This window comes from Achroia grisella, unplaced genomic scaffold, assembly GCF_030625045.1.
Source record: "Achroia grisella isolate CSIRO2021 unplaced genomic scaffold, CSIRO_AGI_Agris_v1 utg413, whole genome shotgun sequence".
NCBI lineage: Eukaryota > Metazoa > Arthropoda > Insecta > Lepidoptera > Pyralidae > Achroia > Achroia grisella.
In genome coordinates, this window is record NW_026712846.1 from 666,425 (window position 1) to 692,749 (window position 26,325).

General features: G+C 30.8%; 1 protein-coding gene across 1 annotated transcript; it reads left to right on the top strand.

Annotated features, from left to right (window-relative positions):
• The first annotated feature begins 3,328 nt into the window (after positions 1–3,328).
• LOC131844801 (aminopeptidase N-like) lies at positions 3,329–22,912 on the top strand. The gene is made up of 14 exons (XM_059193765.1): positions 3,329–3,915; positions 5,891–6,043; positions 7,041–7,331; positions 7,522–7,702; positions 12,885–13,162; positions 14,314–14,488; positions 15,850–16,033; positions 16,644–16,747; positions 18,322–18,516; positions 19,278–19,462; positions 20,715–20,891; positions 21,379–21,525; positions 22,138–22,216; positions 22,665–22,912. The coding sequence occupies exons 1-14, from the start codon at positions 3,329–3,331 to the stop codon at positions 22,875–22,877; spliced, it is 2,949 nt and encodes a 982-aa protein (XP_059049748.1). The 3' UTR covers positions 22,878–22,912.
• The last annotated feature ends 3,413 nt before the right edge of the window (positions 22,913–26,325 follow it).

Consider the following 26,325-nt stretch of genomic DNA (forward strand, 5'->3'; position numbering starts at 1 on the left):
TGTTATAATCTCAGACGTAACAAGGAATGATGACATAATTTTACATTCAGTAGATCTGGATGTAACTTCAGTAATATTTGCTTTTGGTGGTGGTAACAGTTTTAGAAATGCTGAATTTAATGTCGATGATGAGAAAGGTATCCTAGAAATATCTACAAATACAAGTGCTGTAACCTACAAATTAGTAATAGAATATACAGGGAACATACGTACTAAAAGGGGGTTGTATGCTGTATATTACGACGACGAGTGAGTATCTTGTGTTATTATTTATTATTATTATATTTGGCGCTCTTTTATTTCTGTTTATAATCTGCTTAATTTTTAATAATTGATGTCTTTTTAGGTATTCATGCAAATTAATAAGTGTCATTCATGCAAGTTAAAGTAATTGAAGTGTCTATTTGAAATTTGGAATTAACAGCTTTTCGCTAAATGAATACAAAAGTTATAGACTTAGACAGTACATACGTAAAAAAATATTTCAACATTTTAGTCTATCTATGTTTGTTCTTGTTAATCTCTGAAGTAGTTGGACCGATTTTGACGGTATTTTCACTCGCACATAGCTAATGTTATAAGCAGGAACTTAAGCTACTTATTTGCTTATTTATTACTTATTAGTTTTCAATAAAAACTATAGAATGTCTTCTTTAGTTTATGTACATAATAATACAATATATATGTATATATAGTGGTACAAACTCCATCAGATACAATAGTGTATTATTTTTTATGTATTTGAGCGAGAAATTGAACCCGCGACTATCGGAAGTAAAGCGGTGTGCTAAACCGCATGACCGCCAAGGCTGTCATTTAGGATAAGTCCTTAGGAATGACAATGCATGTGGTGTATTCAGGGGGTAGGTCATGCAGGGACAACACATGACACCTGGCGGTTATGATACTATTCATGGATATATTAGTTGCTGAAAACGATAGGCATCAGGTTTGACAGGCTGAGTAGACTCAATGCAAGAGAAATAGCCTGCTTGACTTTTCTGCTGTTTTTCATGGAACTTCAAACAATTGTCGTCATCCGTCCCTCTGTGTATTTATTTACTCTTTGTTACACCAGAAGTTAATTACAAAGATCATAAACAGAAGTAATAAGATACAAAAGACTGACTTATCGCAAACAATGTGTTTAAGAAGTTTACTTGAAGTGTATATATATTTCATAGCCCACCCATCTCCAACAGAAACATATGATATACTAGCTGACCCGCGTAACTTTATCTGCATCACACTTACTTGACATTTATCATTAATTTTTCACCCAATTTTCGTAATATATCTTTAAATTATAGTATGTATGTTACTCTGGTGTATAAGTTAAATTACTGTAGAGCTCAATCAAAATCCGTTCAGTATTTTTTGTGTGAAAGAGTAACAAACTCTTTCACACAAAAACTCCTGAAAACTGAACTGAAAATCTATCTATCTTTCACAAACTTTCGCGTTTATTGGTTCTCAGGAATGAGAATACATGTGTGGTGTTCAGGGAGGCATGGTATGTAGGGGTGTCGAATGACTACATAGCGGCTTTAATACTGTGTTGATATATAATACTTCTTGAAAACGACATATACGTATCAAGTGGATCGATCTGTCTTTCCAACTCTGTAAAAAAAACATGTATATGCAAAACGGTAAGGCTTTTGAGCTAGATGTCGTTAATACCCACATCTGACTCAGAGTCCACGTGTTTTTTTCGGACTTCTCTAATGCTGCTGGCCGCAGCTGGCTTTACAGCTTCATCGGACGATGCAGCGAGTGCAGATGGCACTCCAAATCCGTGGAAGGACTTATGGAACGGTTGAAGGCCAACTCCCGCCTGACGGATACGACAGAGCTTAGGGCACTGCTGGGGCTTCGAACATCGATTCAGGCCGTTGTTATTTCGATCCCCGTTTAAATTGGACGGGGGATCGATCGGAGGGGACCACATGTAGTAAAATTTATAATACACTTTACATAATTGGAATACATCGATATTGTTCAATATTATTGATAGCTTATTGACCGGATATATGAATTCTTATTATTTAGTATTTAACATTACCTCTTTGTCATTCCTAAAACAGGCCATCATTTTGGTATTTCTTAATTAAAAATATAGTTAAAAACGTAACAGTTATTTTTTAAATTATATAAAAAGATATTATTTAGAATTCGAATATATTTTACCACATCAACAGCAATCTGTAGTTTGATAAGCACATATCAGTTTATCTTGGAAATGTTGAAAATGGTGTTAAATGTAAAAAAAATGCCTATTATAAGAATACAAATAATATTCAAAGAAATTTGAAAAAGTTGAACATGATATTAGTAAACTACACACTTTTATTATATGTATTTTCTCTTATGTATTATATATATTGCAGGAAATAGATTTACTACTTTGATATTTACTATACATATAAATAATACCTGTGGACAATTCACACGACACCATCTTGTCAGCCCAAAACTTGTGTTATGAGTAGTGGACAACTAATATAAATACATAGATGCGTATTTTGTAAATACATACATAATATACACAGTAAACACCCACACCGATAGAAACAACTCACAATTACAAAATCGTTGCACCGTGCGAGGAACAAACCCGCGTCTATCGGAAGTTAAGCGGAGTGCTAAACCGCTTGACGGAGGCCACGGAGGCCGTTTAAAAAGACAAATAAAAATAATAATCGAAGATTGATTTTAAATAACACTTGATTTCTTGACAAAGAAATTAAATTTAAAATAAAATGTAAAACATGTTCTTAAATTTCTTACTTGTTTTGTTATGTAATATTGCCATTATCTGCCTTTATTACTTATTACCCCATTTTCATTTATTTCAGCTACCATGAATGGATATATACTGAATAGATAATACCATGAATAGATAATGTACTGAAATTATAGGGCACAGATGCATGACATCTTAATTCTCCGGAATTGCAATATAATGCATGTAATGTGTTGCTGTTCATATATAGGATACAGGCGATCTTAGCATAAGTATGTTTGCAATTCCATAAAAAAGTAGTAATTCGTATTATCTGAATAACTGCTAAGGCAGGATAATAAGTTTTTTAATACTATTTCACGATTGGGTATTCAGTATTGTCGTCATTATTTTCAATCAATATCGCTTAATAACACTTGTGGAGGAGATGCCATAGTTTATCTTACGTATGCCTGGGTGTGACATTATCTATATCGCTCTATCTTATATGTATCTCACTTTTGTAATATTCTAACGCTATCAGTATCGCGAAGTGACCGTTAGTGTCGGACAGTGTTAAGACTTTGTGACCTTATAGAAAAAATGGTCCGAAGAAAATTACAGTGGAAATTAGCTTTGTTTTTTTATTTAATACTACTTAATGTTTTTACGAAAAGTTTACCGATAGATAAAACAATATTAGAGTCTACTACAGTATCCGATACTGCTTTTAACAGTTTGCCAATATTAGAAATTCCAACTGACGTACCGTTGAGAAGCAATGTAGTTACAAATGTACAAGTTCAAAACGCAACGGCGACTGAAAGAAATATTACAAGAAACATAATAGTAAGTGAAGTAAGACCTGGTCAAAACGCGGCTGCCTATTCAATAGAATTAAATTTTGATGGAGATTCATTCGAAGGCCGGGCGATAATTAATGTCCTTTTGAGGGATGACACATTAGAGGATGAAATATTGCTACATGCAGAGGACATAACTGTAAATTCAGTAGTTAAAATACTAGACAATTCGCAATTAATACCTCTGGACTATACAGAAGATGATGGAATACTGGAGATTTCAGTACCAGATAATCTAATTGCAACTCGACATAATCTGCATATTGAGTACTCAGGATCTTTCGAAAGTAATGGACATGGGTTGCATCTAGGAGAGTACGGGGGAAAGTAAATATGAATTTATATATTTTTTGCAATTTATATTTAAGTTTATGGGGGAGATAGATGATAAGCAGTGGGATAACACATTGGTCGGAAATATTATTTTATACATATATATATATACATATATTTCGGTATAAGCATTACAGCGGCTTTTGTAAGCTATGTTCATATTTACACAATTTTCAATTTACTAAGTACATAATTGTAGAAAAGTAATAAAAAATGTTTATTTATCTAAACTTCAGCCAATGTTATTACTGATGCGAATATAAACAGTCAAATAAAACGGTTGAACGGATTTTATGAAATTTTTTATTCATATTGGATTATTGGAAATCTAGATTAAGATATAAAACATATTTTATAATTAATGGATTTATATTAGATAAGATTTACTGATAAGAGTTCGGATGCAGTATGGAAACAAAGTGTTAACTGTTCGGCGACCAAACCGCGACCGAACAGTCAACACTAGGCTCCCAACCTATACCCGAACTCTATTCAATGCCTCGTTCAAGCGCGAAACACGTGTCGCAATATGGGTGTAGACTCAATAACGGTCGTAATTTGATCGCCAGTAGAGAAAGTCGTAACGGTAGTCAAGTTAAAGCAGTGGGCAAATGGGCTTCCGAAAAATAACACATTATTCGATTAAATATATATTTCACATTTAAATAATGTTCGTAATATTCACGTAAATTCTTTTATACTTCCACAGTAATCAAATATATTCTGGGATAAAAAATATTTCAATATACCCATTAATGCATAAACTGTTTCTGTCCAAAATCTGAACTAAGTCTACCTGACTGATAGATATGACAGAGTAATCAACCTATATAGTATTACATTTACAATATTTATAATTTTAATACGTATAAACGTATTAGTTTAACATAATGATTTTGTTAATACTTTCAAACACTTTTATATAATAAACATATTACTCTGATAAGGTCCAGTGCCTCTCGCACTGTTCCAAAAAGAGATTCCTTTTATTAGTCTTATTATATACTACTCTACTACCTTTGTTATTAATTTTTGTATATAATATATACTAAATGTTGCACGCGTAATGTACAGTTTCTAACAGTCATTATTGTATTTTATTTATCCTTTATTACGTCATCTTCTTCCACAAATGTTATTGTGAACGACAAATAAAATCGATGAATTCTCGAAAGGATAATGTATATTACGAAGAGGAACTCTATAGACTAGGGCCAAGGAATATGGTCGAATGGGAAAATAAAACGAAGTGACAATGTAGAATTTGTCGAAATTAAAACTAAATATAAAACTTTATAAATATAACAGGCTAATTAAATGGCCTGTATAGCACAAACATTCAATCTAAGCATTCTCTCCTTATATGCATGTCTTCTTCCTTTACATCGCTCTGCTTTCATATAAAAATCTCTCCTTTTTTAAATCCTTTTTTAAATCATAGTACTCACTCTATTACTACAACGTCCCAAACCAGAGGCTAAATTAGAGTTCAATTTCCAATACAATACAATACTCCTCACTATGACATATTGATATCGTGTTAATAATAAGAAAATATATAACATTAATGTCCAACTAACGTAGCTTTATATAAAAAAGGCATGCCTTGTCCAAAGATGAGGCAAATTGTCAAATCGTGAATTCTGTGATTAAATATTTTGAGAAACAAAATATGAATTAATTAATTACATACAAAATATCTCTTACGAAAAACATATATTTAGTACCTACAAACTTAGATCGCAACTTCTTACCGGTATTTTCTTTGTTTGTACACCCAATCCAATGACTTTGTACAAAGTATATTTATTTTTATAGGATATTTTTACACGAGCGAGATATTTTTATAGGATATTTTTTCCCTACGAGCAAATTCGGTTTGCTGTTTATTCCGTTGATAAAGACTGACAAGAAACTCTATCAGAACATTTTTTGAAGTTATTTATTTACATCGATTTTTTTGTTTAAGCTCGTACGTTGCCATGAACCTGTACCCAACCCATGCAAGGCGAGTCTTCCCCTGCATGGATGAACTAACGCAGAGGCCCAATATTTCATTCTCGTTCAATGGGCTCGATTACAATAACATCGTTACAAATTCCATGCCCCAACAGAACAGTCAGTAAGTATTTAAATTAAAACATTCAAGTTTTCTACACCGGCGGCTTGTGGGTCAACTATACACAAAAAACTTACAATGTTTTTCGTGTTCAAAATTCATAAATCATTTATTCATTTGGGATGCTTTATGTGCGCTTATAAGCGTCATATTTTTTATATTATAATTTTTTCTCCACCGTCCTGTTCCGTATACTAGTATATTATCAATAATACCTAGGACAATCCAAATAACTACATCTAACAGATAGTTATTAGAAACAAGATATAAAGCAGTTAAAGCAGGATATGTAGGTATAATATCTTAGTCCTCAGAAATGGTAACATATGAATGGTATCACGGGCATTACTGGATAACTTGATGTCCTCAGTACAATTTATTTATACAGGTGATGCTTATTATTTGCCATCGGAAATATGAAAAATAATGTAGTTGAAATTAAACAATATAAGCACTGTTCAGATTGTACTAAACAACTAACAATAGATATATGAAATACAGAAATACTTCAATATTTTTTTTTGTATTAGAACTAAATGCATAATATACTTATACATAGCAAATATTGGGATCAATACAATAATAATACTCATGAATACAATAAGTTTGTTTGTTTAGTAGTTTGCCTTTACAGAAAATAAATTATAAATTAATTTATAATATATTGTTTAAAAACGGATCACTCTAGTGTCTTGCCCATTCTACATGACTAAACTTGTATTAGATTAAAAAAAAAACTATTTACTATTATTTATATTAATATATAAATAGTAAATAGATTATAAAATATTTATAAATGTAAATATATATTTTATATGGATATATTTATATCATCGCCTTATTATCTCTGATCAGCGCGATAGTTGACTGATAGAGAATGCCATAAGACATTAAGTCAATGCATACAATTTTATGTGCTAAAGAATAAATTAAATATATGTACGTTATTTGATTAAAGTATATATTCTATAATAATTAATGATTGCTATATTGTTTTCAGGACTCAGTTTCGAGGACTGACCGGCACACCGCACTCGTGGGGTATGATGGCACATAATTTTGATTTTTTAGTTACACCGCATACAAACGTACAGATTTTTGGACGACCAAACCTTCAAGGTGTTCAACACGACCAAGCATCTGTGGCCATAAGCTCTTACTTTAGTTTCCTCAATGAATGGACTAACAGGAATTATTTTGATATTGTGTTTGAACAAGATGGCAGAATGCTCATTTTTATTTTACCTGATATTTCAACAGACTGGTATTCACTTTCGATAGTGGGATTATGGTAAGTGTATTCTATGTATTTAAGGATAGCATAAAAGACATTTGTATAAAAATTATGTTGCGATAAAAAAAAAATATAACTTAAAAGCCATTAAATATAAATTAAAAAATAAAATTACTTCTTTTGAAAATAGAAGATAGAGCAGCGATAAAGCGAAAAAACTTGCTATTAATCGTATTTATCTCCTTAGGGAAGGTTATGTATTTATGGAAAATACGCATTCCATTAAGCAAAGAAGAATTGCTTTAGTAAAGATCGCTGAAGCTATGGCAAGTCAGTGGTTTGGATACCTGATATACCCGAATAACTGGAGAAACCAATGGATTATCTCTGGCTTCGCATCTTACGCCGCATGGGAAGCTGTTTACTCGGTATTGTACTACTATTTGTTATAACAATTAGATGACGTCGGTGGCCTAGTGATTTAGCACATCGTCTTAATACCGATGGTCGCGGGTTCGATTCCTCGTTCTGTACAAACATTTGTTATTAATGAGTGAAACTATTTGCATTGTTCCGGTTGTTTTCGCGCTTGTGTTATGGGTACTAGACAACTGATATAAATACAGATCAAAAAAGTCTAAGCACATACAAATTTCAATTTTACAATGTTCTTTCGCATGAAATCCTTAGTATCCTTCCTTCCTTATTATCTTATTTATATTATTTTAAGTGCTTTTTTTTATATGAAACAACAATTGTATTTTTATTTATTTATTTTTTAATAATGTCAATTAAGAATAATTACAAGTAACGGAAGGTGCCTAATCAACTAAACTTAAACTAAAATTAAATAGTTGTACAAAAATTGCATAAATTAATACAACGTGTGGCCTCCTCTGTTATCGAGAACTTACTGGCACCGACTCTACAAATAATCGATGAGACTGTTAATGTTATCCTGCGGCAATTGCTCTCAATGAAATTTTAGTAAAGTTAGTCCTTTAAAACCTCTCTGGAGCATGTCCCATGCATGCTCCATGGGGTTGAGGTCTGGCGATTGTGCAGGTCAAGACAATACTAGGATGTTTTCCCTTGCCAAGTACTCCCGTGTGTGCAAAGCTCTCTGCGAACACGCATTGCCATGCATCAACGTAAAATCGGAGCCAAACGTTTATGCGAATGACTTTACATAAGGCCTTAGAACATCCTCAACGTAATTTACAGCGTTTATGTTACCATTTATATGTAAAAAATAGACACTTACATATAAAAAAGTCATGTCATTAAACTTGTAAACTCTTTGCTTAATACTGCTGAGCTGGGCATAGGTAAAATAATTTTATGTGCATTTCCTTACTGTCGTTCTCTGACTATTGAACAAAATAAGTTCATATATTATATTAATAATTTAATTTATAATATGACTTGTCGTCATAATGACTTTTTATTTTTTGATAGTAACAAATTTGTTACAAACTTTTGTATGACTGGAGATAGATTTTATCTGCCTAAAAAACAAATAAGAAATATAGCTAGTTTACTAGCTTATAATATAAATGACCCCATTATAAGTAATATAATGGGTTGCACTAATCCAATTAGTAGTACTTGTACTAATGCTAATACTAAACATACTGAATATATTCTAGGAAGAATCATTTTATTTACAATAATTTAAATATGACTGCAGATTTAAACTGCCGAAAAAGACAAAGGGAAAGCTATAAGAATTGAAAATTGTTCACCAGAACATACAAAATTTTCTCGGCTGTGAATTAATTATTCAATAGTTTTTAGAAAAAAATAATATAGATGTTCTATGTTTAACTGAACATTGGCTCAAAGTGAGCAATATGATGTTAAGCTTAAACAATTATAATATTGTCAGCTGCTTTAATAGAAAAGTAGTAAATAGAGGAGGTTCCATAATATTGGTGAAAAATAATATAAAAGTAAAAGAACGTAGTGATATTGGCAATCTTTCCGTTGAGTGTTGTATTGAAATTTCCTGTGTGGAACTAGAAAATTATATAGTTATGTGTGTATATAGACCTCTAAATAGTGATTATATTGAAATATATATTGAAGAGGTAATGGAGGATATTTTAAAAAGAGTATTTAATATTACCAAAAAAATTATAGTGTGTGGTGATTTCAATGTTGACATTTTATCACATAACACCACAAAAACTAAATTAATGAGTTTATTTCAATCTTTTGACTTGAGTAATGTCTTCCACGAATCCACTCGTATCACAACCACGTCTGCTACTTGTTTGGATAACATATTTAGCAACAGTGAATATTTAGATAAAATAATAATAAACAACCTTCCTTCTGATCACTGTGGTCAAATAGTAATTTTTCCAAATCACGTAAACAAAATTAGGAAAATTAATTTATTAAAAAGAGACTTGACTGGTTATAAGATAAATAAATTTAAAATATCAGTTCGTAGTAAATTAGATTTTTGTCCTCAATCTGATGAACCTAACAAACTTTATACAGATTTCTTCAATATTGTTTCTTACGAATATAATAAGGCTTTTAACAAAAAAACTATCAGTATTAGTAACGAAACAAAATTTTCAGAATGGGCTACAAAGGGAATTCTTAAAAGTAGAAATATATTATTTGATTTATATAATCAAAAAAAATACCGTTTCGATAGTACATTCGTAAATTATGTAAAAAGATACTCAAAAACTTTTAAAAAGGTACGTAATGTAGCAAAGTCTAATTATCTAAATAAAAAAATTAAAGAATCCAAGGATAAGATTAGGACAGTGTGGAATATTATTAATAAAGAAACTGGCAAAGTTAAAAGTCCATATAATGATTTTACGTTAAATTATAATGATAAACTAGTAACGTCCACGAAAGAAATAGTCAATATTTTTGAAAAATTTTTCGTTAGTATTCCAACTGATATTACGTCCTCTTTGGACTCTTCTCCAAGTACAGCTATATCATTCCTTATTGACAATGTTGCTTCGTGTCCGGTTACATTTAAATTTACATTTATTGATTGCTACAATTACGAAAACAATTAAATTTAAAAAATACTGAAGACCATTGGGGCATATCTGTTAAAGTTATTAACACCGCTATAGATGTTATTGCTCCATATTTAGTAACTATCTTCAATAAATGTATTTTTGATGGTGTTTTTCCCAATTTAATGAAACATAGTAAAATAACTCCACTTTTTAAGTTAGGGGATAAAACTGAAGTAGGTAATTATAGGCCCATTTCTATCTTACCAGTACTAAGTAAAGTGTTTGAAAAAATTATGCTCAATCAGATGCTTCAACACTTTAAAATAAATAGACTGCTTCACAGTCGGCAATTTGGTTTCACAGCCGGTAAATCAACTACTGACGCTGGTGTAGCTTTAATGAAACACATTTTTGACTGTTGGGAGAGCTCTCAGGATGCTATCGGTGTATTCTGTGACCTCTCAAAAGCATTTGATTGCGTTGATCATGAAACACTCTTACTCAAATTAGAACATTACGGTATTAGATATGAAGCACTATGCATGATGAAATCCTATCTAAATAATAGAATGCAAGTTGTTGAAATAAATGGTGTAAAGTCTGAGGGAACTAGTATTAAAATGGGTGTACCTCAGGGCTCTATTCTAGGTCCTTTCTTATTTTTAGTTTACATAAACGATCTTCCTTATATGGTAGAAAAGATAGCTGACATAGTTCTGTTTGCTGATGATACTTCATTAGTATTCAAAGTCAATCGACATATTGATGATATGGACGAAGTAAACGGTTCTCTCTCTTATGTTTTAAAATGGTTCACGGCAAATAATATGCTACTAAATGCAAATAAAACTAAATGTATTAAATTTACTCTCCCCAATGTAAGGCCGGTAGATTCAAAAATCATATTGGACAATAAATCTATTAATTTTGTTGACGATACTGTATTTCTAGGTATCACATTAGATTCCAAGTTGCAATGGGGTGCTCATATTACTAAATTGGCGAGTCGACTTAGTTCTACCGCTTATGCGGTAAGAAGAATTAGACAATTAACGGACGTGGCAACTAGCCGTTGTCTATTTTAGCTATTTCCACAGCATTATGTCGTATGGTATTTTGTTATGGGGCAAAGCAGCTGATATAAATACAATATTTACTTTACAAAAGAGGGCCATTCGCCCCATTTATGGTATGGGTTCCAGGGAGTCATTGCGAGAGTGTTTTAAGGAATCAAATATCCTCACCGTTGCTTCTCAATATATTTATGAAAATATCATCTATGCCAGAAGGAATATAGACAGTTTCAAAAGAGTTAGTGATTGCACTAATAAAAGCTTACGTAACAATAACAAACTGATTTTACCTAAATGTCGTTTGGCTAAAGTTAGTAGTTAGTTTTACAATAAAATACCAGAGTCTGTTATAAATCTGTCAGAAAAAAGATTTAAATATCAAATAAAACAGTTCCTTTGCAAAAAAAGCTTACTATAAAATTGAAGAATTCGTTAACGATAACGATACGATATTAATGTTTTTATAGAAAAACTTTAAATCTACTGACAATATTATCTGATTACATTAATTATGAGTGCGTAGCGACTTCTATGTTGATTATCGCATGCCTCTTACTTTTTATACTGTAATTATTTATATAAAAAAAAACATCTATTAAAAAGAGCAACACACAAGTTTCTTGCTCATTCTTCTTGTGATGAATCTGCATTCCGAATGAGTGGTAGAATCAAAGTATGACTATTCAAAAGTGCTTGTAATGAGTTTATTTGAATAAAGATTATTTCTGTTTTCTATTTCTATTTACAAAAACGACCTCAACATCGGATAGCGTGTTGCAGTCAGTTGTATGTATCGTTCTTGCCGTGTGGTTGTACACCTTCCTCGACCTGAGTGGTGCTCAGCAGAGTCTCCTGTTGATATTCCGCTTCTGTTGATACCAAAATACCGAGATACCCGATATTGACTTCTTTCTGCTTGCAACATCCCTACAGCTTTTTGCATTTCATCTGCATTCAAATGACCTCGCTCCATGACAAAAAATGTCTCAAAATCCAAATATGTTCGAAACCTTTTTCAAATTATTGTTTAAAGCATAAAATTGATGCAGAATACTAAATTTTAATAATCAAAGAAAACGCTATAAAATTAGAACAAATACATTCGCTTTTTGAATTTGTGAAAATAAAAACAAATTATACTCGATTTTTTTACAACCAGCCAATACGCTGGCTAAATGACTGATTGTGAAAAATAGTCCTCTAGATCAAAAAAGTTTACATGGGTATTACCTATTGGTAAGAAATGATATAATAATTGATTAATAATTTGAAATAGTATGTGTTGCTTAGACTTTTTTGATTAATGTACTTAGATATCTTGTTTTTTTGTAAATACATTCACAATATACAAAAAAAACAATACAAACATAGATACTTATGAATACAAAATATTTGCACCGTGCGAGGAATCGAACCTACGACCATCGGAAGTAAAGCGTTGTGCTAAACCGCTAGACCGCCGAAGCCGTTAAGTCAAGTTCAATACTACTTTAGATTTAAAAAATGTACACGAAATAATTACTTCTATCAAATTTCAGTTTCAAACAAGTAGTTCAGACAATGATATAACGATGTTGGATGTTAATACTCTATTTGTAACAGAAGTAATACAGGAATCACTACTCCTTGATAGCTACGCAAGTTCTCAAGTCTTAGAACCAGAGGAAAGTCTCTTCGACGAAGTAGAAATTAGAGATCATATTAATGGTCTTGTGAAGCTCAAAACACCAGCAATATTTAGAATGTTAAGGCTTATTCTTGGAGACGAAGAAGATGATTTCATTCACCGTGCAGCGCAAAGTATAGTCACCAAAGAGTAAGTACAACATCGAGCGTTAATTTATCTCAGAAATAAAAATTTACTTACATTTAATACACGAATTTGTAGTTAAGCTGCTGATTGATATCTGATACTGGAATATTGTAGATATTGTCGTTTTGTTATTTCTTGATTTTTCCATTATGTAGTAGCTAATTATCATTACAGTTTTACACTAATTGGAATGATAAACAAGCTCAGTAAAATCTTGATGAATACATCACGATATATGAATGTGGTTGGTTATAAGGGTAGAGGAAGACCGAAAAAGAGATGGATGGACTGTGTAAAAGATGATATGATGAGAAAGGGAGTAAATAACGCGATGACTGCGAATAGAGATGAATGGAAGAGGAAAACATATTACGCCGACCCCAAATAAATGGGATAAGAAAGAAGCAGATGATGATGATGATGATGGGCTAACTGATGTGACTTCACGATCATATTATACTCCACTAGTATTCTGTTAGAGTTGATCATTCAGTTATTATCCACTTAGAAAAGACTTTGTGTATACAATTTTCAAAAACACCTGTCTCTGGGGCAGTGCCTGAAAATCAGTGGTTTGCTGCTTGTGGGTATGCTTCAAACAATATACTGTGGTGTTGCCTTTTTGCGTATGGGTTATGCACACACTGTACGTTACTCACACCGTTTTTTGTACCTATATTGTATTTTGTTGAATGGCCAATATAATTACTACTAATATTTTTTTTATTTTTGTTGTTTATATTACAATGCCTAGTAAAAGTGTGCTTTTAACTTAAATAAAAAAATTCTCTATCTAATTTTATATTTGATTTTGTTAATTTTGAACTCATGAAGAAAAAACATGTGTTGTACTAATATATGCCCCTAAATTGATAGACCAATTTTGGTGCCTTTATTTGTTTGATAGCGGACATAATCAAGTTCTCAGCTATCATTTTGTATACTTAAGTAATATAAAGAATGTCAACTATATAAACATATTCTAATTAGATTCATCAACTTTTTAAATTGGGAATAATTTTTAGTTTTTATTTTTAATATACTAGTAGATTTAACTTATTATAAATATCTGTAATAGACCCATATAAAGACATTTTCATTATTTTCTTTGTTGTTTTTTTACGAATGCTACTTATTATTATTTCTTTGTTCAGACCTCTCACCGCAGTAATCTCGCGTGACTTCTACGATGCTGTTGTAACTAATTGGTTTCAAGCTGGTAAAGATTTGATAGAAAGTATTAGTGATTACATGGAAACGTGGCTGCATAACTCTGGCTATCCAGTTGTACATGTCACTTTAAGATCAGGCGGAGTCTTCTTGACACAGGTGAATAACTAAAACATCTTATTATTAATATTATAAATGCGAAAGTTTGTTAGTATAGATGGATGTTTGTTACTCTTTCACGCAAAAAGTACTGAACGGATTTTGATGAAATTTTATAGTAATCTAGCTTACACATCAGAATAAGACATAGACCAAAAATATCAAGAAGGCGAAGCCGCGGGCGCAGCTAGGAAAGAAATAATTAAATACCATTGCCACAGTACCGTATAGTTACAAACTAAGCAGAATATTTATTTATTTATATACACGCGATTTCGTCCGCGTGGAAATTAACTTTTTTTTCTAAAATAGAAGTAGCCTAAGTTTCTCCTCATATTACTCCTTTTACATCAGCTACCTTCCCAAAAAGTCCCGTCAAAATCGGTCCTGCCATTTCCGAGATGAGCCGGAACTAACAGACAGATAGACAAAAATTGTAAAAGATGTTATTTTAGTTTATATCATATTTTTATTCATATGAATGTAGTAAAAAACGGTTATTTCAATATTACAAACAGACACTCCAATTTTATTTATATGTATAGATTTACTTCACACTAAGTGAGCTTTACAGTTTCCTAATATGCTCACTTAGGAAGATTGTATACATACACACAATTATAAACACTAATTATTAATATATATATATATACAATAACACAAGGAAAAAAAAGAAAAATAATACCTAATCTTAATTTTATATATTACATAAATAATCTACTGCTATCCTACGAAACTCTGGCAAATTACAAGTAAATATATCTAGATCTGGAAAGCAACTAACTACACCGTTGTTGTTAGAAAAGCTTATAGAATTAAATAGCATAGTAAATTATTTTTTTAAATAAACTTTTTAAGCAATGTATAGATATAGAACATGTATAACTATTAATAATAATACTTGTTCTTTTTTAATCTACCGCTCATTCAACAACACAAGAAGAACGAGTTAAGGTACTCTTTTAAATAATTGTTGTAAATTTACATTTTAAGTTGAAATATGTAAATACCACACACCAACTGACCCTAATTTATTGGGAGTCAAATATTAAATAAATCAATCCACTGTTTAAATAAATAAATAAGATTAAATCAGTTGTAGTCATTAGAGCAGATCAGTCCCTACAAACAACACTGTAATATCTCAATCCTTACCTTCACCTTACTTTTACCTTACCTTCTCCTTACCTTCGCCTTACCTTCACCTTACTTCGACTTACTGGGACCATTACGTTTTAATATTATGATGTTGTCATATCCGTAGCTCTCTTCCTACATGTATTCGACTATTGCACCTTTACCACTGGGTAGCCTATCAGCATGTTTCCTATTTTAGTTACAAAAAGGTTATGTCATTTCAGGAACGCTTTGCCTTTACAAATGTAGAACAAATTGAATATCCGATCCCTATAACATACGCAACCAGTCTCAATCCCGATTTCGAAGACGAAAATGTATATCCGAACTTGATGCTTGAGCAGAGTTTATCATTGGATGTTGCTATGGAGGACGAGGGTTGGATTCTCTTCAACATTCAAGGACAAGGTTTATAATTCTTATATCTTATATAATAATGTACTATTATGACTGTTATCAGTGAGCCAGAGTTATTGCAGTAGTTTTTTTTTTTAGTGAGCATATTTTTATAATTATTTGAACTTCTGCGTGTGCACTTTCGGGTTACGCTCGCTTCAGCAGAGAATGTTTTTGAAGTCTTTTATTTGTTTAGTTTATCCATACATTTATTAATAATAATAGTTTAAATGTTATTCATATTGATATGTGTGTGTGGTGAACATTGGCGAGTGTCCATGAGGATTTTCCCCAAGATAAAAAAAAAAGAAGGCAGAGGAGTGCAGAATTCTAATATATTTAAAATCAATGAAAAAATATTGCACCCTGTATTTGACACTCATACACACCTACAAGATTTTCATCCACAAATTAAACTTAGGTTTAATACCCCGAATTTGCTAAAAATTAAATCACAATAAAAAAAATCATCATGGCATCTAATTCAATGTATTCCATATATTTTGATATCGTTCTGTTATAAATCTTACAAAACGTTTTATTGCTTCTCATGTATATGGGAATAAGTGTATATGTGAATAAAGATTATTTGTGAAAAATAACATGTTACATATTATTTTAGGTTACTATCGTGTTAATTATGCTGACGAGTTATGGGAACACATTATTGAAGCTCTCGACGACCCAGAAAGAAGAGAAGAAATACATCCATTGAATAGAGCTACCGTAAGTGTACTACAATTATTATACCAATAGATGTTTAAATACAAAGAAATCAGAAGCTCACTAATCTAAAACACTAAAGATAATCATAATATCTAATTGTTTTTCTCCATAAAACCTTGACACGGCTTACAGAGTAATACAGCCATTTGAGAACGTAAATTTAAAGTCAAAATAAAAATTTGTAGAGAACTGGTTGGCACTAGTACTAAATGTTGGCAACCGACCGCTGAACTCCTTTGATATTATTATTATATTTAAATTTATATTTTTAGAACACTCCTATTTTATATGTTAAGTTATTTGATCTTCACATTACTCATTCATTGTTTTTTTGATAGTTCGCAATTGCACATTAATATATTATATTACAATATTCTACATGTTTTCATCAGACAGCCTCGGTGGTGTAGTGGTTTAGCACACCAGTTTACTATCCGACGGTCGTGGGTTCGATTCATAAGTATGATTGTGTGTATCGGTCTGTGTGTTTTCTATGTCTAATATGTATTTATTTATAAAAAAAATGTATCCATGTATTTATATCAGTTGTATAGTACCCATAACATAAGCTCTGCTTAGCTTGGGACTAGATGACGCTGTGTGAATTGTCCTGAGATATTATTATTATTTAGACACCCATACAGTTCACCGATCGTTTACACTGGGTATTTAAAGAACCTATATCGGAAGTCACTAGTCCTCCTTGAAGATAGATACATCTACTATACATAATATGATTTACTTATTTCTCATCACAAACATGATGGCAACAATACTTGTAGTATTCTTTATAGTAAAATACTTAAATTTATTACTTGAATCGATTTGTTGTGAGGAGCTGGTGTCTGAAATAGGCATAACCTGTAATACAGATCGCCAGGCCCACAACCGAAATGTGATAGAAGATAAATTATGATGCTTATCTACTATACTGAAGACACAGTAAGAATGTTATGCTGTGAAAATAGTATATTATTGATGTATTTTAAAAAATGTATAAAGATTCAACTTAAAACGAAAAATGTCCTACGATACGATAAAACTTAAGTTCAATGAAATAATAATAATAACAATATCCTTGGACATTTTACACAATGCCATCTATTCCCAAGCTAATCAGAGCTTGTGTTGTGGGTACTAGACAACTGATATAAATACTTAAATACATCGTGCGAGGAATTGACTCGTGACCACCCGGAATTAAATCGGTGTGCTAAACCCCTAGACCAACGAGTCGTTTATATATATATATATATATATATATATCGATATTTTAAAATATAATAATATCCTTAGACAATCCGCACAACACCCTCTAGTCCCAAGTGAAGCTGAGCTTATGTTATAGGTACTAAACTACAGATATTAATACATGGACCTGATATTAACACCCAGACCGATACAAACAATTATACTCTCATACTCAGGAATACATATGTTTGTACTGTGCAAGGAATCGAACCCGCGACCAACAGACGTAAAGCGATGTGCTAAACCACTAGACCACCGAGGCTGTCATATATATATATAATATGTATGTATTTTCATTAAATAAAAATGTGTTTTATGCACAGTTGATAGATGACGCTCTAAATTTAGCGAGAGCCGGAAAACTTAGCTACGACATAGCATTAGAATTGGTTTTAACTATGGAACATGAAACAGAGTATGCGGTTTGGAAAGCATTCGTAAGGAATATGGACTTTTTAAGGAAACGTTTAACAGCACTAGTATTAGACGACGAAGATTTGGATCAAGACATCTATTTGGTGAGTGCTTGTTATTTGTAAAAGAAAAAAATAGGGTAAATAGGCTATTTCGTCGTATAGGGGTGTAATGAATACTATCAATGGATCTTTTATGGATAAAGTAAATATAAAGTTTTACAATAAATTATAAAAGGATATACTTGTATTCCCTTTAAATTTAATTATTATTGTATATGCTTGTGCAGTTATAAATATATAAATTTAAAACTTTCGTTAAATAATATTGATTGAGACAAGCCTATTACTTACTTGTGCATGGAAATATATCTTCATGCACGGGGTCTTCATTTAATATTAGACATAGACAATTAACAGTAAACGGGCTTTAAAAAAAAAGAAACTTAATACAAACTTGACGTTCATAACCTAAGCGAAATGAAGAACGACATATAACTCAATAAAAACTGTAATTAAAAAGAACTACCTTTTTCCCGTTGGTAGTTTTACTGAAACTATACAAAAAGGGGGTATTATAAGTTTGACGTGTTTGGATGTTTGTAACATTGTAGTTCTGTAACTAATTATTTAGTTATGATGTGGTATTTTGTTTAAAAGCTTCCATAATCGAGATGATTCTTAGCTACAAATTATGAATTCAGGCGTTTAAACGTTATCAGCTCTATTGTTAGCTGCGGTTAGGTTAGCTGCGCATTGGCATTCACTTTTCAGAGTTTTTTTTTGTGTCTGGCGTTACTATTTTAACCATACAGATAAAAAAAACTGTTAAAAATAATTACATTTAATTTGTTGCTATATTTTAGAGGATGGTTCGAAGGACAGTGGGCCTTGTAGAAGATGAGCTTAGTTTCTACCCGGATACTCGAACCAGTGAGGGATCTATGGTTTCCTTAACTCGAGGCCTGGTGATGGATCATGCTTGTAGAGCCAATTATGATCCTTGTATCGCAGCAGCTGTCGATTGGTTCTACGACTCTGATGGCGAAGTGTAAGTAGTAATTACCTCATATTTTTGCCATCTATCGAAATAGTATTTTCAAAACATTCCAGGAATTTCATCTAAATCGTTTAGTAGTATAACAAACAGATAAGAAACACATTTTTTTATATATTACTAGTGGCTCCCGTGAGTTCGTGCGCCTATACTGTTATAGATCGCCCTCTACTATTTGATTAATAAATTGAAATAAAATAATATAACAAAGTGTAATTTTATGTTAAATTGTATATAATAAATTATAGTTCAGCAACACTTCTCAAAAGCATGATTATATATTTTTTTAGTAGATTGTAAATTAATAAAAAATATATAATTGTATGTACGCTCTCTACAATGTTATTGACTTATTAATCAGATAATAGAGGGATAATGGTCTAGATTGTTAATGATAGAAATATAATTTTTTTTAAATAATCTCAGGACAATTTACGCAGCGCCATCTAGACCCAAGTTAAGCTAGCTAAGGCTTGTGTTATGGGGACCAGATACAAATATATAGATATATATTTTTTCGTAAATACATACATATTATGACACAAACAATCATACTCATGACTACAAAGGTTTGTGCCGTACGAAGAATTGAACCCGCGACCATCGAAAGTAAGGCGGTGTGCTAAATCGCTAGACCAAGGAGGCCATCAAAAAATTTTTATTTTCTACCTTTGGGGTATAATTATCTCAACTTCTTTCAGCCTATAAATTGAACTACATTTAAGAATATATTCTGTGAAAAAATCATTGTATTTTTGTGTAAATGCTCAACACACGATCAGGCAGACATATATAGTTTTCTAATATTAACTTTTAAGATTTTATTATATACTAACTGTGCCCGCGTTAAATTTCAATAAAAAATATAGCCTATATGTTATTCTGATACATAAGCTATATTACTGTAGTTTCAACAATATCCGTTCAGTAATTCTTGCGTCAAAGTGTAACAAACATCCATACTCACGAACTTTCGCATTTATAATATTACTAGCCGCGGCTTCGCTCGCATTGAATAAAAAATAAGTATAATTTTTTAAATAAAAAGTATACTATGTTCATTCTAATACCTCCACGAACATGTGTACACAATTTCATGATGATTGATTCAGTAGATAGTTTTTGCGTGAAAGCGTAACAAACATTCCTACTTTCACATTTATAATATCGTGTTAAGGATTAAGGATTACATTATGATAAAAGTACCTAAATAAATCTAAAATTAATATATGTTATATGTTTATAGCAATCCAGACATACCTTATGACATTCGACCAGCGGTCTATTGTACGATGGTGAGGGAAGGTGATGACGATGTGATAGAAGCTTTACAAGACCGTCTTGAAATAGAACGTACCATGTATGAACGTGTCGTCATACTCGAGTCCTTAGGCTGTTCGCAAGATGAAGATTTTATTAACAGGTAATAGAAAAATAGAAATAGAAATAATCTTTATTCAAGTAAACTCATTACAAGCAATCTTGAATAGTCATATTTTGATTCTACCACTCATCATCATCATCAACTTGTGAAAAAAAGAAATGGAAATAATTGTATACTGTTTTAAATTTTACGCGGTCATTATTTGTACGTATAATTAGTAAAAATCATGACATCTAACAAAAAAAACGCGGTTAGGAAGTGTATTAAATGAACGTGAAGATATTGTGAGTATAGTTTACCGAGATTAATATTGAGCGAGTGCCAATAGTAGCAAGAAATAAATCAGCAGGTAGATGGTAATTTTTTTTTTGGGCATACATATGCGTATATGTCACATGACGTGTGATGGTATACGCATATAATATGCCCAAAAAAATATTTACCATCTACCCGCTGCTCTTCAATTTAGCCGTGATCATGGTTGAAAAATAATGTACGTATACTAATATTTTTTACTGATTTTCAGCCTTCTTGATGAAACAATAAGCAATAACAGTCCTTATAGCATAGAAGAAAGGTCTAAAATATTCGCAGCAGTCGCTTCAGCAAGCTACGATAATGCTTTTATTGCAATGAATTTCATGTCAAGAAGAACAAATGACATAAGGGAAAAGTAAGAACGGATTGTCTTTGTAATAATTTCGACTACTGACTGATATTTAGACAACTGATATATGTAAATACTTAGTTACATTTTTTTTTGTAAATATAGAAACGTATATTGAATTACAATTGATTATATCCAACACTCTGCTACTCCATAGGAGAAAATATTACTAAAGAAAACAACAAGAATAGGTAGATATTAGTAAAATTGTAATACAAAAAGCAAGAGAGAGCAACGATCGACGTAAACGTGATTAATGTTTATTCTTATATAATAATACTAGTTGACACAGTAAACGTTGTTTTGCCATATACATTACTAATATTGCTATAAAAAACAGGGGTTGGTCGTAAAAGGGTGAAAATTTGTAGTTGTATGTATTTTTCAATGCTAGATCATAATTAAATAAAAAAAAAACAATGTCAAAAAAATATTTAGGGTTGACCCACCCCTAAATATTTTTATTCTTATCGCTTAGGAATATGAAAAATAGATAGTAACCGATTCTCAGACCGACTGAATATATGTACATATAAAGATCAAGCCGTTTGGGAGGAGTATGGTAACTAACATTGTGACACGAGAATTTTATATATAAGATATATTGTTCTATTTAAGGTACGGTGGTTCTGAGAAATTAGAAGAACTTATATTCATTCTCGCAGATAATATGGCTAATCAAGAACTATCGACAGAGGTAAGTCACGACACGACACTATTGAAGTCTAGTTTAGTCTAGTCCACCTACTTTGACAATTTTATATCTTTTAAAACCTGTCAACTGCAATAAAAGCGACTCGCTTCGGTTGTCTTATCGCTTAGATCTTTTCAACTACGCAACGAATTTTAATGCTGTTTTTTGGCAATAGATAGACTGATTTTATATATATATTACATGTACACCACTGCAAAGTAGTGGCAGGTAGCTAGTAATTAATACATAAATAAAATTGAAATATCTGTTTATAATTACAAATTAACAGCTCTTCATTAAGTGCATATTAAAGTACATTTATACGGCACTTGCATCAAAAGTATATTTTTAAAAAAATTATCTGTTCTATCTCGCTATTCGTATCGTATTCGTTATTGTTAATCCGGGTTAAATCGAGGCCGTCAAAATTATAAATATAAATTTATTACAGTTTCAAATATGGGTGAACTCAGTACTCAGCAATTTAGATGACTCTGAGGATATTGCAAGAAGGGCGCTCGAAATGGTAATCACTCATTTAACTTGGGATCAACAGCATTTAGAAGATGTTTATGAGTGGATTGATGAGAACGATGCACGTACGTTAACTGCATCTCTATTTGTATTAGTCACAACACTATGCATTGCATTCTTACAGCATTAGTTAACTGTGTTTTTTTTTTAAACTTGGAATCGTATTCTGGTGGTTGTAATGATTTTATCACAATAATAAATAATAATAATAATTTATTTGTTAAAGTTTTAACAATAAAATAATATTTATTCGTCAGTTTCAACAAACGCACAAAACAAAAGACACATACAAAATAAAAGACTATACAACGAATAATGATAATATGTATACGTAGCATAAAACAAAAGAAATAATAATTGCAATCATCAGAATACCTACTTTCCCTTTAATTTATAATTTAATGTACAATAATATTTTTTTATTTAATTTATCATTATAGAGAATTACGATGACACATGTATATTGTTTTAGAGTATCCTAATTTTGTTATCATAGGATTAAAAGGTAGATTAGGAATTAGCACTTTTAAGGTATATCTTTGATATAACATTAATTGATTTTGTAAATTAATTTTAAATTATAATGTAATTTTATTAGATTGCATCTAATAATGTAGGAATATAATAATCAATTTTATATGCAATTAATAATTAATGTGTAATAAGTAATTATAATTGAATTACGAACTCTGAAACTCTTTATTATCTCGTATGATAATATGTGCAGTTTCAATTACTTTTTTCGGATTTGATACATATACATAATAAATATGTTAAGCTTCTGTACAATTATTTTCTTCAGAGTAGCTATAAATAGGAGTATCTTAAGTTTTACAGTTATATTCTGTCTGTTATTTTGGAGGATTATCAACATCACTTCAGTCTCTTTATTATTTCAATCCACTTCCACTTTATTGTAAATAATAACGACCGGAGCTCAAACCTAAAACGCGTATATCTTCGAGAATAGTGGAGAATATTTCCTTAAACACTTGATCCCAAGTACATCTGTTCTTTGCCTATCGATCAAAAGATGATGAGAATTTTAGTAATAGACAGTTGCGTCAGTGGATTTTAATATATTTCGCCCAATTATACATAGTTGCATGATTATAAAATAAAATATAAAATTCTTCAATAAATGTGTTAAATCCGAAATAAGTTAATAACGAGAAATGTCACATTTTATTACATTAAGGTTTGTAATAAGATCGTTTGATTGTTTCATATATATTTATTATAAGTTAGTAACTAATATTCACATAATATGTTATTTTAAAATTAGAATATACAATAATATACGAGTATAATACAATAATAATTTTACTTATTAAGTTAGGTGTGTGAAATGTGTATGAAACAAAATTGCATAAAGTGATTAATTTACTTATTATAGTTAAAATTTGACTAAATGTAGAACAGATAAATTAGATATTAATTATAAATATTATTTAAAAAATAGGTATTATAAATATAAGCAATATTTAATGTTAAAATAAAAAAAAACGATATATTTTTTAATTTATTTAATAAAATATTAAAATAAGTTATTGTTATAATTTTGTACTGTATTTTCACTCAATGCTTTTAATAATAATATTTTATATTATAATTGTAAGCAACTAAATCTGAAGTGAACGCGTCCTCTTACTTCAAATTTAGCTTAAAGTAATTTACAAGTACCTATAGATTAATAATATAAAAATAAATATTAGTAATTATCAATAGAGATATTTAATTATAATTATAAATTAATTAATTATTAAAACTTCAGTTTTAATTAGTTTCTATTTTATTAATTTATAATTAATATATGGAAATATTATTGTAATATAGACACTTATTAAATTAGGAGAAAAATAAAAGCAGTTTTTTTTATACGCCCACTTAAGATACCACTGAGGTAGACTATTAAAAGGATGCCATGGATGTTTTGCCATGTAAATTAAAGTACTAATTGCCATTAAAAATAGGTGTTAATGGTAAAAAAATAGAGTTTTATATATGTTTTTAATGTCCAATTTAAAAAAAAAATGGATTTCTGGATTCTTTGTAAACACAACTGAAGTCGATAGTTGGCGCTACGTTTTCGGTCAAGACGACTTCTACCAAGGTCTCCCTCTAGTATTCCATGTACATGGCCCATTTAATTCACAGGTTCATATTGTTTAGTTATTACTTCTTCTGCCTACTTCTAATGTTCACTAGTTCGATTCCTCGCACGATACATTTGTATTCTTAAGTATGGTTATTTCTGTTCTTTGTATATTACATACTAGCTGTACCCGCTTTAAATTTCATTTAAAAATACATCCTATATGTTATTCTGATGCATAAGCTATATATACTACTGTAAAGTTTCATCAAAAGCCGTTCAGTAGTTATTGCGTGAAAGAGTAACAAACATACTTACAAACTTTCGCCAATTAAGATATGTGTATTTACAAAATAAATGAATTTAAGGATTCACGTCAGTTGTCTAGTACTCATAACACAAGCACTGCTTGGCTTGGGACTAGATGGCGCTGTATGAGTTGTGCAAGCTTATTATTCCTAATCCAACTAAAGTTTTGGTCTATATGTGTGTATATATATGTGTGTATATAATGTTATGCCCCCATTTACTTAATAATTAAATAAATACATCATATCACATTCTGCCTATATCTATATATCGAATATCGATAGCTACGAGCACATAGATAATTACAAGAAGATTATTTCGTGATCATAATTAGGACATGTGTACAAGTGTTAATTTTCTTTATTATTTTATTGTGTTTTATTAATTTATCTTTAGTAGGTTTATCATTTATGACTAGCTTTGAGTTCGTGGTATTCAGAATGGTATTATTTTTTATATACTAATATTTTGATTGAAAAATGAGTCTGTCAGTCTGTATACAATTTTAAGGAACACCGAATTCGAATCATACAGTTTTTTAGATTAGCTTGCACAAACATACAGATATCGATATGTAAAATCTATAAAAAAAATATAGCTCCCTCAAGAACTAACTAGTAATTGTTTTAGAATTTGCATACCTCCTGAATATCAGGCGAACATTTGTACCTAACCCTGTAAATGTTGAAGCAAATAAATTATTTATCTATCTGTCTATCTAACATTAAAGCGACAAAAATATTGTTATTCATATAAATGTATTTCATTTATATGAATAACAATAGTTTTATTTGTTGCATGTTCCAGTACTCCCTAACAATGTAACTTTCTATAGACCAAAATATATCTAGAACTATTCAAATAATGTGACTGTTATAGATAAATAAATTCTTTATTCACCAATTACAAACACATAACATACATGAGATACAGAAAATACATGAATTAATACAAGAAATGTAGGTGACTTCATGTGCAGCAAAGATGACTAGGCAGCCAACTCAGCATAATGCTACAGATAAATTTGCAGCGCTGATATTCTGTTGGCTCCTGTGCTTATACTGTGTTTATTGTATAATAGCAGACGAGCTAACTGTTGCACGTGATGGTAAGTGGTAACCGTGGCCTAAGGACACGGATATTACGTTATCATGTGAGGCATCACCAGACTTAT

Excerpts from the sequence above, each read along its gene's own strand:
- LOC131844801 (XM_059193765.1), top strand. The coding sequence starts at position 3,329 with ATGGTCCGAAGAAAATTACAGTGGAAATTAGCTTTGTTTTTTTATTTA. Across the intron at positions 19,463-20,714 it reads TACGACTCTGATGGCGAAGT|CAATCCAGACATACCTTATG; the intron begins GTAAGTAGTAAT and ends ATATGTTTATAG. Across the intron at positions 21,526-22,137 it reads ACAAATGACATAAGGGAAAA|GTACGGTGGTTCTGAGAAAT; the intron begins GTAAGAACGGAT and ends GTTCTATTTAAG.